Source organism: Moschus berezovskii, chromosome 19 (assembly GCF_049115385.1).
Source record: "Moschus berezovskii isolate FMDL1 chromosome 19, NW_MosBer_1.0, whole genome shotgun sequence".
Lineage (NCBI taxonomy): Eukaryota > Metazoa > Chordata > Mammalia > Artiodactyla > Moschidae > Moschus > Moschus berezovskii.
Window position 1 is genome coordinate 53,688,149 of NC_142478.1, and position 17,020 is coordinate 53,705,168.

At 44.0% G+C, this 17,020-nt stretch overlaps 1 protein-coding gene across 1 annotated transcript in view; it reads right to left on the minus strand.

Annotated features, from left to right (window-relative positions):
• Positions 1-16,740, minus strand: part of TMEM132B (transmembrane protein 132B) — a 234,353-nt gene extending 217,613 nt beyond the window's left edge. The window contains exon 1 of the mRNA XM_055405463.2: positions 15,851-16,740. Within this exon, the coding sequence (XP_055261438.2) occupies positions 15,851-16,740 (890 nt within the window). The remainder of the gene's footprint in view (positions 1-15,850) is intronic.
• Positions 16,741-17,020: the final 280 nt, after the last annotated feature.

Below are 17,020 nucleotides of genomic sequence, written 5' to 3' on the forward strand. Positions count from 1 at the left end.
CTTTGCAATTCCATGAACTGTAGCCCGCCAGATTGTGTGTCCATGGAATTCTCCAGGCAAGAATGTTGGAGGGGGTAGCCATTTTCTTCTCCAGGAGATCTTCCTGACCCAGTTATTGAACCCAGACCTCCAGCACTACAGGCAAATTCTTTACTGAGTCACCAGGGAAGCCCTTATATTTTATGGAAAATGATACATGAACTTAAAGTAGACTGTGAAAAGTTATGTATATATTGCAATCCCTTAAGTTATGCAAGTGAGTTTACCCTATAGAAAAGTCAAACTAGAATTCATTAAAATATTCAAATATCCCCCAAAAAGACAGAAAAAGAAAAACAGAGGAACAATAAGAGAAGCAAATAGAAAAAATTAATAAAATGGTGATCCTCAAATCTAACCACTTCAGTTATCACATTAAATATTAACAGAATAGCTTCTCTATTTAAAAGGCTGAGATCATCAAAATAAATAAAAATACAAGACACAATTATATGCTGTCTACAGGAGATATATTTTAAGGATAAAAACACAAAAAGTGAATTTGGCAACATTGCAGAATACAAGTTCAATATATAAAAGTTAATTGTATCTGTACAGACTAGCAATAAAAAAATGTCAAAATGAAAATAAAATCAACAACTCCATTTATAATACCATTAAAAATAAAATATTAAAGAATAAAGCTACCAAAGCTGTACAAGACCTGTACACTAAAAATTATAAAGTATTTCTGAAGAAAATTAAAGATGGTAAATAAATGGGGAAATACATCATGGTCAAGTATTAAAAGGTTCAATATTGTTAAGAGGGCAGTTCTCCATAAATCAACCTATAGAGGCAATGCAATCCCAGTCAAAATCACATGAATATGGAATTCTAGCCAATGATGCACACACTGAACTATTTAGAGGGATGTGAATAAATATCTGCAGTTTGCTTTTCAATACATCAAAAATAAGATGGATTCATGGATGGACAGAGGGATTGACAGATGGACCAATACCTGATAAAGCAAAATCAGTAAAATAATAATGGCAGAATCTAAGTGGTTGGCATGTGGATTCTTACTATAAATTTCCTTCAACTTCGTTATATGTCTGAATTTTTATATAAAATATTAGCAAAAGCATAACTATGGAGTATTTCCAACACCTAAAAGAGTACGAAGAATAATAAGTTAGTGTTAGTCCTTCAGTCGTGTCCGACTCTTTGTGACCCTGTGAACTGTAGCCTGCCAGGCTCCTCTGTCCATGGGATTCTCCAGGCAAGAATACTGGAGTGGGTTGCCATTCTCTTCTCCAGGGGATTTTCCCAACTCATGGATCGAACCCAAGTCTCCTGCATTGCAGACAGATTATTTACCATCTGAGCCACCAGGAAAGCCCACAAAGAAAAAATGAACACAAAACACCCGTAACTCCCACCAACCAGATTAACAAATAAAACAAATACAGCCAAAGTTCCCTGCCTGCCTTCAACCCACCTCTCCTGATGCTGGTGCTTATTACGCTCATGCTTATTTTATGCACCTCTGGAGGAGGAAATGGCAACCCACTCCAGTATTCTTGCCAGGAGAATCCCATGGACAGAGGAGCCCGGCAGGCTACAGTTCATGGAGCCACAAAGAGTAGGACACGACTGAGTCACTAACGCACACACACACACATATTTTACTCACAGACTACATGTGAATGTCTTTATATACAACAAACAGAAACGCATTGCATGTTTCTAAAACTGTATCCCACTCTAAGTCCGAGCTGGCAAAATTTTTCCGCTTAGCCTTAGATTTTAGAGATTTATTCAACAATTATAGCATGAATTCATTTCCATACTTGCAGAGTATTTCTCTATATAAATATTTAGCTATTTATTTATCCATTATTTATCCATTCTCCTCTGATAGATATTTCTGCCATGTCATCTCAAGATGTGGTCTCTCTGAGCATAGCGGCAAGGGGCTCAGATTCTCAGAACGGAATGACCTGGGTTCAAGTCCTGACTTCATGGCTTCCTGTCCCTTGAGGAAGTCATGTAACTTCCTGAGCTTCAGCTTCTTCACGCGACAAGTGGCGGTGGTCCTCAGTGAGGAAAGGAAGAAAAAATAAGATGGATGGATGGGAAGCACTTAGCACAATGTCTAACACACACAGGTATTGATACTCAGAATCAGAAACATAAAAAATGGGACAGCCCCAGGGTGATGGCCAACCCCATTTGGCTCAGGCCCCATCAACACTATCAGGCATGAAAATTCCTAGCTCTCCTTCACAGGGTTAAATGCCTGAAGAGGAGACTGACCCTCAGAACATGGCAACCAGATTCTCACTTCCACTGAGGGTAGCACATCAGGCAAACCTTCAAAGGTAGTTAAGTAGCATCCAGAGATCTTCCTTCATCATGACCCCAGCAGCTGACTCTCCACTGTGCCCAGCAGAGGCCGAGCAGGTCCCAGGAGGGGACTGTTCACAGACATGTGGGCAGGACAGAGGGGGACGCCTAGGGATGGTGAAGTACCACAACGCAGGCAACAGGGGGGACCCTTGTTCAGTTCAGACTGAATTCTTAAATTTATTTTACTTTAATGAATTTAAATTTGAAAACTGATACTCAATTGTCAGAAATTCTGTAAGTATGTTTGGAACAAGGTGGATCTGTGTATCTACCATTATCATCCCTAGTCTAAAGGGATGAAAGCAGAGAGTGATTACTTTATAAAACCTGAATTACAGGAGATGAACTGCCAACAGTTGCTATAGCAACAGATGAAGGGGTGTAAGCAAACCACAGTCTAGCCAGAGGGCAAAGAAGGGGACTAGATATCTTGCCCCATCCCTCTTTTGTTGTCCAGATTCTGCCCAATGCCTGCCATTGGGCAGACCAGACCAGATGATGGAGACACATATGCATGCACACACATACAGAAACTATTAACCAATGAAGTTTCAGCTGTCAGACTGGTAATGATATGCACAATACATTCCTGGATGTGATGGAGCTATACCCTGTGAGTATTTTGATCGGTAAGACAAGTCCCAGAAACAGGGCAACCCTGAGCAGGAAGAACAAAGGTCTTGAGGCTGGGTGCCAAGGTCATACGCCAGCCACCTGCAGACAAGCAGCCCCACCACAAATACCTGGCACAGGGGAGCAGTGGCTGATATTGCTGGCACTTTCCACCCTCCTTATGCCCACAGGCAGGAGTACGTTCCAGAGAGGAGAGGGCAGTCTGGGTTTCCTAGTCTATAAGACAGCTTTGAAAATAACCACCTCAACCTCCTAACAAGGTGTGTGTAGCTTGGCACAAGCTAAGTGTACATCAACCTTTTGGCCACTACCTTAATCTAGGTACACTCCAGTTTCTCCAAACTTAAGATAAAGCAATCCACACAGGGCAAAGTCTCCTTTTGTTGGTTTTTGTTTTGTTTGCTTTGTTCATTTATTGTTTGTTTTTTATACTCCACATGACTGAAAACATAGATACAGAGAACAGAGTAGTGGTTACCAGAGGGGAAGAGGGCAGGGAGGGGGACATAGGTAGAGAGGATCATCTGTTTAACAATGGATGGAAGCTAAGTTTTTGGTGGTGAGCAGAAAAAAATAAGTTTTTTAAAAAATCCCCTTTGAACCTTCACACACTGTTGTTGGAAATGTAAACTGATGCAGCCACCATGAAAACAGTATGGAGGTTTCTCAAAAAACTAAAAATGTGACCCAACAATTCCACTCCTGGATACATACCTGAAAAAAACAAAAACACTAATTTGACAAGACACATGAACCCCAGTGTTCATAACAGCATTATTTATGATTGCCAAAGAATGGGAGCAAGCTAAGTGTCCATCCACAGATGACTGGATAAAGAAGACGTGGCACAGATACATAGCGGAATACTACTCAGCCATTAAAAAGAACGAAGCTTTGCCATTTGCAGCAACATGAATGGACTCACAGGGCATTATGCTAAGTGAATTGAGTCAAAAACAGAAAGACACATACTGTATGATATCACTTCTATGTGGAATCTAAAACATACAACAAACGAATGAATATTACAACAAAAAAGGCTGCAGACTCACAGATACAGAGAACAAACTCAAGTTTACCAGTGGGGAGAGGGGTTGGGGGGGCAATTTATAGGGGAAAAGGGTTATTACATGAAATCCCATGTGTGAAACTTTTAAAAATTGTAAGCCCAATATTCAGAAAACTAAGATCATAGCATCCAGTCCCATCACTTCATGGCAAATAGATGGGGAAACAGTGGCTGACTTCACTTTTTTGGGCTCCAAAATCACTGCAGATGGTGATTGCAGCCATGAAATTAAAAGACACTTACTTCTTGGAAGGAAAGTTATGACCAACCTAGACAGCATATTAAAAAGCAGAGACATTACTTTGTCAACAAAGGTCCGTCCAGTCAAGGCTATGGTTTTTCCAGTAGTCATGTATGGATGTGAGAGTTGGACTATAAAGAAAGCTGAGTGCTGAAGAATTGATGCTTTTGAACTGTGATGTTGGAGAAGACTCTTGAGAGTCCCTTGGACTGCACGGAGATCCAACCAGTCCATCCTAAAGGAGCTCAGTCCTGGTGTTCATTGGAAGGAATGATGCTGAAGCTGAAACTCCAATACTTTGGCCACCTGATGCGAAGAGCTGACTCATTTGAAAAGATGCTGGGAAAGATCGAGGGCAGGAGGAGAAGGGGACGACAGAGGATGAGATGGTTGGATGGTATCACCGACTCGATGGACATGAGTTTGGGTAAACTCTGGGAGTTGGTGACGGACAGGGAGGCCTGGCATGCTGCGGTTCATGGGGTCGCAAAGAGTCGGACACAACTGAGTAACTGAACTGAACTGAATAGAATTTAAAGAATATTTCTTTCAATTAAAAAAAAAAATTCCCCTCTGTAGCTAGACTCCTCAAGCCTGTGACATTTATACTTGCTCCCTACCAGCCTCCATGGGAGCTCCCAGACTCCAGTGAACTTGGGATGGAAAGCAAGGTAGAGATGGGGCTGAGCACCAGTGGAAATATACTCACTGAATTCAGCCGATGACTTTTGGAACTAGTTAAACTTTCTGGGCAGGTTATGGTTTATTTGGGAAATAATTGCCTACCTTCTTTCTAAGTTCTGCTGAAATCTAGGCTTGATCTGCACTTTGACTTGCCGGATTCAGAGCATCTGTGTCTATGCAGTTTCCTCAAGGGAAATCTGAGTTTCCTTTGGGGGAAGAAATGAATAAAGCCTGAATTTGGGCCACCACCTGAGGTAATTTCACCAAACAGGTTGCTACTGGGCTTTTTTTAAGGTTTACAATTTTTAATGTGAACCTTTTTTAGTCTTTATTGAATTTTTGTTATAATATTGCTTCTGCTTTATGTTTTGGTTTTTTGGCTGTGAGGCATGTGGGATTTTAATTCCCTGATCAGGGATTGAATCCACATTCCCTGCAGTGGAAAGTGGAGTCTTAACCACTGGACTACCAGGGAAATTCTCCCAGGTTGCTATTGCTTTAAGTGTGAAATTGAGCACTGAGATTAATTTTTTTTACTTTTCTTTTTCTTTCTTTTTTGGCCATGCCATGCATCTAATGATATCTTAGTTCCCCAGCCAGGGATTGAAATTGGGCCCCTAGCAGTGGGAAGCGTGAATAGCAGTCATCTCAAAACCTTCTGGACCCCCTAAGTACATAGAGCATCTTCTTTCATTTCAGTAGAAAAGGTGTAGTGGCTTCTATAATGACTAATTACTTCAGGCTCACTTCTTTTTTTTTTTTTTTTTTCAGGCTCACTTCTTAATATACAAATAAGCGGTGATCAAGAAGAGCCAAGATTCTCCTGGAATATTCACATCTGATTCATTTATTTAAAAATTACTGCGAAGAGCTGACTCATTTGAAAAGACCGTGATGATGGGAAAGATTGAAGGCAGGAGAAGGGGATGATAGAAGATGAGACAGTTGGATGGCATCACTGACTCGATGGACATGGGTTTGGGTAGACTCCAGGAGTTGGTGATGGACAGGGAGGCCTGGTGTGCTGTGATTCATGGGGTCGCGAAGAGTTGGACACGACTGAGCGACTGAACTGAACTGAACTGAGGCAGGAATCATCAACAGATGGGCAAAAAGTACATGAAAGATGTTGATAGTCACAAATTATCTTCCCAGATGTTATTATTCAGTTCAGTTCAGTTTAGTTCAGCTCAGTCGCTCAGTCGTGTCCGACTCTTTGCCACCCCATAAATCACAGCACGCCAGGCCTCCCTGTCCATCACCAACTCCCGGAGTTCACTCAAACTCATGTCCATCGAGTCGGTGATGCCATCCAGCCATCTTGTTCTCTGTCGTCCCCTTGTCCTCCTGCCCCCAATCCCTCCTAGCATCAGAGTCTTTTCCAGTGAGTCAACTCTTCACATGAGGTGGCCAAAGTATTGCAGTTTCAATTTTAGCATCAGTCCTTCCAATGAACACCCAGGGTTGATCTCCTTTAGAATGGACTGGTTGGATCTCCTTGAAGTCCAAGGGACTCTCAAGAGTCTTCTCCAGCACCACAGTTCAAAAGCATCAATTCTTCAGCGATCAGCTTTCTTCACAGTCCAACTCTCACATCCATACATGACCACGGGAAAAACCATAGCCTTGACTAGATGGACCTTGGTTGGCAAAGTAATGTCTCTGCTTTTTTAATATGCTATCTAGGTTGGTCATAACTTTCCTTCCAAGGAGTAAGCGTCTTTTAATTTCCTGGCTGCAATCAGCATCTGCAGTGATTTTGGAGCCCAAAAAAATAAAGTCTGACACTGTTTCCACCGTTTCCCCATCTATTTCCCAAGACGGACAGGTCATGGTGGAGAGGTCTGACAGAATGTGGTCCACTGGAGAAGGGAATGGCAAACGACTTCAGTACACTTGCCTTGAGAACCCCATGAACAGTATCAAAAGGCAAAATGATAGGATACTGAATGAGGAATTCCCCAGGTCGGTAGGTGCCCAGTATGCTACTGGAGCTCAGTGGAGAAATAACTCCAGAAAGAAAGACGGGATGGAGCCAAAGCAAAAGCAATACCCACTTGTGGATGTGACTGGTGATAGAAGCAAGGTCCAATGTTGTAAAGAGCAATATAGCATAGGAACCTGGAATGTTAGGTCCATGAAACAAGGCAAATTGGAAGTGGTCAAACAGGAGATGACAAGAGTGAACGTCGACATTCTAGGAATCAGTGAACTAAAATGGACTGGAATGTTATTATTACTAATTACAAAAGGGAAAATCATACTTGTAGTAGAGGAACTGAAAAGACATCACTTTAAGAAGGTAACCTAGGTAAATATCAGTGGTGATGAGACATGTCAACATCACATGCCTCCCATACAACAGAGAGAAGGACAAGCACTTCATTGAGGTTCCTACCAAATACACACATCCTCAATTTAATCATGAGAAGATACTAGAAAAATCCAAATTGAGGAACATTGTCAAAAATAACTGGTCAGTATTCATCAAAAACATGAAGGTCATGGAAGAGAGAAAAAGCAAAAAAAAAAAAAACAGACCAAAGATCAGAATTCATCAGACTAAGGAGCTATAACAACTCTAGGCAACGTACGATCCTGGAGCCAAAAAAGGATGTTATGGGAACAGCAGGCACTTTTCCATAATGTCTGTAGGTTAGTTAACAATGTTACAGCCATGCTAATTTCCTGGTTCTGATATTCACACTGTGGCTATGTAAAAAATGTTTGCGTTAGGGAAAATCTGCGTTTTCTGAAAATTTCCTATAAGTTTAAAATCATCCCAAGACAAAAAGATTTTAAAAAATTAAAATAAATGAAATGAAATTTGAATATACTACATTTTGTTTGTTTCCTTCGTGGCCCATAGCTTGGGTTTTAACTGTGTATAATTTAGTTTATTTGCTTGGTTACTGCCTTCCTCCTTGGAAAATACGAGCTTGAGAGATGGGAGCATGTGTGGTTTTTTTCAAAAGGATAAAAGAAAAGCAAACCAAAGGTTGATAACTAATAGGTGATCACAAAATATTTGCTCCATCAATGACAGCTAGACTTCAGCCTGCAGGCTCACCCACCCCATAGTCATCAACTACATTTTCTACCTCCGACACTTCTGATCTCCCTTCTGCCCAGTGCTGAAATGAAAGAAGATGGTCTCTGCAGTCAGGGAATCTAGAAAGCTTTGAGGTATTGACATTCTCAACCTGGTATATATATTAGCAATACCAGGTACAAAAGAAGTCCCCGAGGAAGTGGTGTGGACTGCAAGTGATGTCCATGGGAGAGAGAAAGGACCTCCATGGGGCAGACAGAGGCTGACCAGGAGGTGATGCTTCCTGGTGTCTCCTTGATCCCATGGATGAGAAAGTCTTCAGCAGCCAGTTTTCCCAAAGTCTGGTCCTGGGTCTGCAGGTGGTCCTGATGTTGCACAGACAGGGCTCAAGCAGCAAGAAGTCACAGAGGTAGACAGCCACCCGCTCCAGGATCTGTGACGATGTACAGGAGAAAGTTTCCGCGGCCATCACCTCTCTGCAGCACCTGCTAAACCTCCTTTCAAGCAGAAATCTGACCTTAGGTTGCTTCCACAGGTGATGACACCTACTTAGCACTTAGCAGTGTTGTGTTCTTTGCTCTTGTTATTATTGTAACTTATTTTTACAATACTCTTTCATGTAAACAAGTAATACTGATTTCTATTTATGGTGGCTGATGTAAGGTATCCTTTTAAATGTGTTTATATAAGTTTTAAGTGATTTCATTTAAAGAAAAAGAGCAAATAAAAATTGCACAAAGAAGGCACATGGATATGACTTAACTTACAATGGTAGGATATGGCAGCATCTGATATGACAAAAAAAAAAAAAAATCCTAAAGGGGATGTGTGAATTACCAAAGTTTAGACTACACTGGTACTGCCTACAGTTTGATTAGAAATGATGAATCCTTAATTGAGTCATGAAGATTTTTTAGTTGTGGCATGTGGGATCTAGTTCCCTGACCAGGGATCGAACCTGGACCCCCTGCATTGGGAGCACAGAGTCTTGGCCACTCTTGACCACCATGGAAGTCCCACAGGCCACAACTAAAGATCCCAGGTACCGCAGCTAAGACCCAGCACAGCCAAATAAATAAATACAAACTTTTTTTAAAAAAAAAGAAGAAATGATTAATCAATTCTCACACTGTAGCCAAGACAAAACTTCTGCCAGAAGTAGATCTCCAAGTGTCCCAACATTCAGTATTTATGAAATTCCTACTTATTTATTCCATAAATTCATACAGTCTTGACAATTCACACCCTTCATCCAGGAACAATGCTTCACAACATTTCCAAATTCACTCATTCATTCACCCAAAACATATTTCTTGAGCACTTATTCTGTGGCAGACAGTACCCCGGGTCCTTAGTGCACATCAAAGAACAAAGTAGGCAACACTCCCCACCCTCAGAAACCTCACATTCCAGCAGGAAGAGGTGAGCCATAAATGATGATATATTCTGTCCTTTATATAAATGATAAAGTATGTCCAAAAAATCAGAGCAGTGCAGGGGGCCACAGGAGGAGGTCAGATCATGCCGGGTCTAGGGGCCAATATGAGAACTTCGGCTTTTGCTCAAGACAGCAGGGGGCAAAGGTGGAGGCTGGGAGACCTGTCAGGAGGCCAAGAGAGGACCCTGGCTTGACATGGAGGGAGTTCAATTCCGGATTACTATATAGGAAAATCCTACCAGACATGTAAGTGTGGATGACCCAGAAGAATTGCAGAAGAGCCTGTCAACCTGCCCAGAAGTGCCCCTCCCCATAGACAGCCTCACTTGTTGAATGCCTCTACTGATTGGGAGCTCATCACTTCTAGAGAAAACTCAAGATTTGCTGACAGTTCAAATGGAGGGGTATGTATCAGAGAATGGCAAAGTCAATCTGGTGATTAGACATTTGGCGTGAGCAACCAGAAGGATGTGGTGGCAACAAATGAAAGGGAAGAATCTGGCTGAGCAAAGCTGACGATTCATAAATAGCCACTTAAACAGCTCCCATTTACAAATGGGGAAATTGTGACACAGAGAGGTTAAGTAACCTGCCTAAGGTCACCCAGCTGGCACCTGGTACCTAGGCTGTCTGGCCCCGGAATCTACAGTCTTAACCACTGGGCACCACTGCCTAACAGGATGAGAGGTCAGCCTGGGAGGTTCTCTGTGTAAGCCAAGAAAGAGCTATTTTCATAAATCAGGGATAAAACTTCTCAGGATCACTCTCAGCCTTGGAGACCTTACACATGGAGTGGGAAAACTTTCATAATATGTCAGCCTTTCTTGGTTTGAAAGACTTACCCTGGATCCAGCCTAGCAGCCCCCAAACCCTCCAAACTGCACTTTTTAACCCTTTGCTAAAGGGTTTTGGGGACTTCCCTTGTGGTCCAGTGGTTGAGAATCCACCTTCCAATGCAGGGGACACCAGTTTGAATCCTGGTCAAGGTACTAAGATCCCACATGCCGTGGGGCAACTAAGCCCATGTGCGACAACCACTGAGCTCCCCCCGGCACTGCAACGAAGAGCCAGTGTGCCCCAACTAAGACCCAATGCAGCCAAATAAATATTTTAAAAAAGAAAGAAAACTCTGCAACTTTAAATTTGAAATAACAAATAAATAAAAGGCTTTTCAATATATGGTTAGTTTTAGATATTAGCATTTAACAGAGTCTGTGTTAGAGAACAACCAATCCAACTTTTGCTCAGACTGGCCCCAATACAATATGCAGTCAGAAACATCAATGTAACACATGAAAATTGCACACACCTGCCCCTGGTCCATATGTCTTCACTTCTGAAATTATCTCAGGGAATCTCGTGCACATTCACACTTTGATCTGGGGTTTCATCTGAGCCAGAATGAAATATGTCACATTTCATTCATAAAAGACATGATTAAAACAGACAATCAGTTATGTTGGGAAATAACATATCCCCTATGACCTGAAAACAGTGTTTTATTTTTAAGAGCCTGAATATACAAGAAGATAATAGCCAGACCATCTATGACAAGAAAAGTCTGACCCACAACCTTGCAGCAACCAAGCCAAAATGACAAACCACAACCTCAGCAACAGTCAGCCCAGAAAGGTCTGAAGTTGGTCCACGACTGCCAGCTTCCCTTTTGACAGCCTCTGCTCCCAATTCAAGTTCAGCGAGAAAAAGCCAAATATGCTTCCCAGGCCAGTCACATAAGATGCTCACTGCTTGGGAGCCCCCTCCAGCTTCCCCATACTGACAATCGGAGCAGAACTTTCCCACTTCCTTGTCTGCCCTTGGGTCTCTGCCAAATGTCAGTGATGGTGACTGACTCCCTTGCCAAAGCAAGCTCTGAATAAATAACCTCTGTTCTCATCTAGGTGATCTTCATTTATTTCCACAATTTTAGTGCATTCTTCTCTGGGGCTTCCCTGGAGGCTCAGCTGGTAAAGAATCTGCCTGCAATGCGGGAGACCTGAGTTCAATCCCTGGTTGGGAAGATCCCCTGGAGAAGGGAACGGCTACCCAATCCAGTATTCTGGCCTGGAGAATTCCATGGACTATACAGTCACAAAGAGTCTGACACTACTGAGTGACTTTCACTTTCACTCTTCTCTGGCCATAAAGTTCAGCATAAGAAATAATATTCGGACTTCCCCGGTGGCACAGTGGAAGAAAATCCACCTACCAATGCAGGTCATGAGGGTTCAATCCCTGGTCTGGGAGGATTCCATATGCTTCAGAACAACTAAGCCTCTGTGTCAAAAACCACTGAGCCCACACTCTAGAGCCTGCAAGCCACAGCTACAGAGCTCCCAGGCCTAGAGCCTGTCTTCTGCAACAAGAGAAGCCACTGCTATGCAGTGTATGTGTATGTACGTACATGTACGTGTGCTAAGTCGCTTTAGTCCTGTCTGATGCTTTGCAACCCCATGGACTATAGCCCGCCAGGCTCCTCTGTCCATGGGATTCTCCAGGCAAGAATACTGGAGCAGGTTGCCATTCCCTTCTCCAGGGGATCTTCCAGATGCAGGGATTGAACTCACAACTCTTAAGATTCATGAATTGGTAGGCAGATTCTTTACCACTGGTGCCACCTGGGAAGCCCCATGTATGTATTTAGCTGTGTATGTATAACTGAATCATTTTTCTGTACACCTGAAACTAACAAAACATTGTAAATTAACTGTACTTCAAAAAAGAAATTAGAATTTTATCCTTGTAGGAATGCAATTGATATTGATATACTGGTTTTTAAAATTAAGTTTTAAATATAATTTACATGTGAATAAAGCTTCTGTAAGCAAACAAACAAAAAGAAACAATAGTCATATCTAGGAAAGCATGAAGACAAAAAACTCTAGATGGTGACCCAGAAAGATCTGAAAGGTAAAGCTCAGTCTCCACCTGGACAAGTAGAACCATCCAAAAGAGTGTTTTCAACTCCTGCATGCAGACCCACACGCCAACCCCATCACTTCCCCACTGCACGGCTTCAGATAGGTAACGCCTAACCTCTCTTAGTCTCAGTTTCCACATTCAAAGATGGGCACGAATACTTTGTATGCTGCCTGTGATCATATGAGAGACACAACTTGAGCCTGGCACAGTACACATAATTATTTAAAAGCATCAATTAATCATATCAATTAAACATAATAGCATCAATTATAGTATATAAATAATTGTATCTATTAACACTTACTGAATATCTACAGAATGCCAGGCACTTCTAATTGTTTTACATGAAGCAACTAACTCACTAAATAATACCAGTGATGATGGAAAAATGTTTCACTTCCTTTATTAAAACATTTATTTAGGTGGCTGTGCCAGGTCTTAGTTTCAGCATGAGCGAGCCTCAGTTGCGGCATGCGGGATCTAATTCCCTGACCAGGGGTGGAACCTGTGCCCCCTGCACTGGGAGCACAGAGTCTTAGCCATCAGACCACCAGGGAAGTCCCTGATCTTTCATTTCCTATGAGGCACTCACTGACCACTTCTGTCTCCCTGACACCCACAGTGAATGAGTCGGTGGTGTCTGCCTTCAGAGGTTAGAACTTAGCCCCTCTTTTAAGCACTGCTTTCCCCTTTTTCCAATACTATATCAGGAGTTGCAAAATGCTCACAAGAACCAGATAAGTGAGTGCAATGGGCCGGGCATGGTGGGGACTGGAGTGAGCCAGGCAACGCACGATCCATCTAAAGCGGGAAGCCACTCCTTAGCTACAGCCAACTGTAGCCAGTTACCAAATCTTCAAAACCTTCCGAGAAAATGATATGTGAGATCTCCCTATTGTCAAAGGTTGTCAACTCTTTTAAATATTTTAAGGAATGCCACATGAGATTTAAAAAAAAACAAAAGAGCACACATCTCTGGGTTAGACTTGCTATGACTATCAGTTTGCAAACTAAGTGCTTCTCCTTTAGGACAGTCTCAAGGTCCCACAACTAAAGGCCCCTGGATAGTATTAATATTTTCTGAAGTCTGACAGTTCATGATTTGACCTTTCAGGGCAAAGTCCGTACATTAGAGTTCATTTCAGCTCTAAAATTAACTTCTGTGAGCAGCAAAAAACTTGAGGGGTTTCTACTTAGCATCAAGATGCCACTTCAGGAGGCTCTACATTCTGGATCTTCTTCCAGTCTCAGCAGCTTCTCTCTCCCTAAACTGACCCTCAGCTCTGGCATGACTGAGCCATGCACAGTCTGAGAGGTGCGTAGCTGCCCCCTCCTATCTTCGAAAGGCAGTTGACTGTGGGGGTGAAGGGCACAGGCTCTAGAGCTTGACCACCAGTGGGTTCACACCTACCACTCCCTAGCTGTGTGAGCTTGGGCAAGTTACTTAACCTCTCTGTGCCTCAGAAAAATGGGGATGATACTTGCCTACTTGAGTTGTTTGTTGTCAAATTCAGTGAGTGAAGGAATGTAAACCACTTGAAATGTGGTCTGGTTCTCAGTGAAAGCTATCTAGTACTGTGTGCGCCATTCTGCTGGCCTAAAATGCCTTTCTCAACCAGGTTCCAGGACTTTCCCAACTACCAGGGCATCTGCTCTCCCTTTCCTTGAAATTCTCACTCAATAACATTCTCTCTATACCCGAGATGGCAAATAAGCTGAGTCTGAAATGTCATACCCTCTCCCTCACATGAATTGGTAGGGGCTGCCTGGAGTCCTGGGCTCAATGTGGCAGTATATTAGTAATGTCTGCCATGGCAAAGGGAGTACTAGGTGCTGCAGTTGATTGATCATGTCTGCCTTGGGAGAGTGAGTGGCAGGAGAGCAGATGCCATCCCTATGCCATTCTTGGTCTATAGTGAGCAGCTGGCACTGCCTGGTATTGAAAGAATCTCTGCTGAGCAAGAGTCACTAAAGTGACTAGCACAGGGCTGGGTCCACACCCAGTTCTGAATCAATTTTACCACTAAGACTAACTCAAGGGGCTTCAAATAAGAACCCTTCTTCCTGCAGGCTGCTGCTGCTGCTAAGTCGCTTCAGTCGTGTCCGACTCTGTGCGACCCCCTAGACGGCAGCCCACCAGGCTCCCCCATCCCTGGGATTCTCCAGGCAAGAACACTGGAGTGGGTTGCCATTTCCTTCCCCAGGCTACTAAACCCATTTGGGATCTACCAGAGTATTGGGATCCTCTTGGTGGGTTCTGAACAAGGAAACCTCCAGACAGGTGTGATCTGGGACATCACCCTCTGCCAGAATCAGAAGGACCACACTGGACTCATGATTAGTTCTTATTTTTCCTCACCTGCATCCAGCAAAACAAAGCCCCACCTGCATAGGAGTTTAGATGTCTACCAGCTCAGCATCTGGGGATGAGGAAACAGCAAGAGCCTAACATTCAATGAAGACTCTCCACGCACCTGGAACTATTCTAAGAACTTTATTAACTTGTGTAATCCTCACAACCACCCCAGGAAATAGATCCCGTCATTCCCATCCCACCCATGAGGAAGTTGAAGCCCAGAGAGGTTGGGTGACTTGCCCCAGGGCACACAGCCGGTGCGTAGCAGAGCCATACATTCTACTGCTACCCAGAGACCTTTGTGAGCAAAATAAGCTAAAGACAGATTTGCACCTTTAGCACAGAGAAGTTCCCCACTTTCTGCAATCCTAAATCCAAGTCTTCATCATACAGATAGAGACAGCTGCTTTGCTTTGACAAAGGATTCTTTACTGATTAAAAACTAAGAGGAAGGATGGGACTTCCCCAGTGGTCCAATGACTAAGACTCCATGCTCCCAATTCAGGAGGCCCAGGTTCGATCCCTGGTCAGGGAACTAGATTCCACATGCTGCAACTAAGGGTTTGCATGTCCCAACTAAGACCCAGCACAGCCAAATAAATAATTTAAAAAAAAAAAACTGAGAGGTAGGAGACATTGTCTCAGAAAACTCCTTTATGGACTTAAAAATTCATTTACAAGGTGTCCACTTCTGGGCATTCATTCTGGGATTCTACCTGGCACATCAAGAGGGCAGTGAGAGGTTCAGAATATCAGGTGAGAGCCTGAAAGGGACACACTTGGACCTCACAGCCTGAATCACTGCTTTCCAAGCAGATATTTTAATCCTGGCCTCACAACAGAATTACTTAGGGAGAGCTTAGAAAGCAGAGATGCCCAGAGGCCATCCCCAAATACTCTGCTTGAGGCTGCCTAGTCTGCTGGCTTGCATTGATCTCATGTTTGTAAGTTTCCTCACTGTGGTGGAGGAAACTTAAAATCAACAACCACTTGATAGAAAAACAGTTCACTGATGATCAAGAGTGGATTTCCAGCCCATCCAACCCTGCAGAGCCTCTTACCTAAGAGTGAAGTGGTCTGCCACAGAGCCACTAGTCAGGGAGACCAAAAAGGTGGCTGTGTCCCCTTCCCGGATGAGGTTCAGCGGCACAGAGAGGACGACGTTCTCATCCAGGTTCAGCAGGGACCACCGCAGATCGTCTTGGGTCGGGTAGACCACGACACTCCCGATCCTCTCCCGGGCTGGGGGTGCCGGCGGGGGGCTGTCCTGGCCTGAGTGGATGTTATTCTCCCACTTGCCGTCCTCCTCCAGGGGACACTGACCGGCCGGATCAGCCGGGTAGAGCGCGAAGAAGAGCTCCATGGCCGTGCCGCCGAGCAGGGCCGGGATCTCCTCCTCAGGCTCCAGGTCCAGCCCGGAGCTGAACCACTCGGGCAGCAGCTCCAGTTCGGCCACACACAGCCCCGGGGTCCCTTGCAGCCGACAGCTGGCCGCCACTTCCCTGGCCTCGGGGAAAGCAAACATCTTGACACAGGGCAGTTGTTCCGCAGGGTCATCATCAGCCCAGCCCATCCCTGTGATATAAAACAAGGTCTGCACTTTTGGTCTGTTGGAGTAAATGGAGCTATCGAGGATGTGGGCTTTCACCTTCCAGTTAAAGGGAAACTGGCCCACATGGCCAAAGGGGGTAGAAGTCAGCATGAGCTCCCGGGGAACCGTCTTCTCCACTGAAAATGGACCATAGCTGGCATTGACGACTGGGGGTCTCCTGGCTCGGTAGATAAAGAAGGACTCCACGCGGGTCTGCAGACTGGAGTTCCGCGTGATGTCCTGGTTGGCCTCTTTAAGGAAGAAGGACTCCTCTGCGTTAGAGATGTGGAAGCTCGTGGGAAGGTAAGCGGGGAGCGAGGAGAACCTCTGCAGGCTGTCCACGATGGCTCGGCTCTCCATCACTGCACAAGAAAGGAAAGAAAGGAAGATTGAGAACAGAGTCCAGATTTAATTAACGCAGTGCAAGCTCCACCTACCCACCCCCAGCACACTGCCCACGGGCCACGCCCATCCGTCCCCTGGGTCTCATAACTGTGGAACTCCTTGCATCACATAAAGTGTGTTCAAAGGATCTTCCAAAATAGCCAAGGCAGAGTGGGAAGGAACCCCCAGGTATGACTGACCCAATCGCCCTGTGTCTGAATTACACCCCCAGAGGGAAAACATCACACCCTCTTTT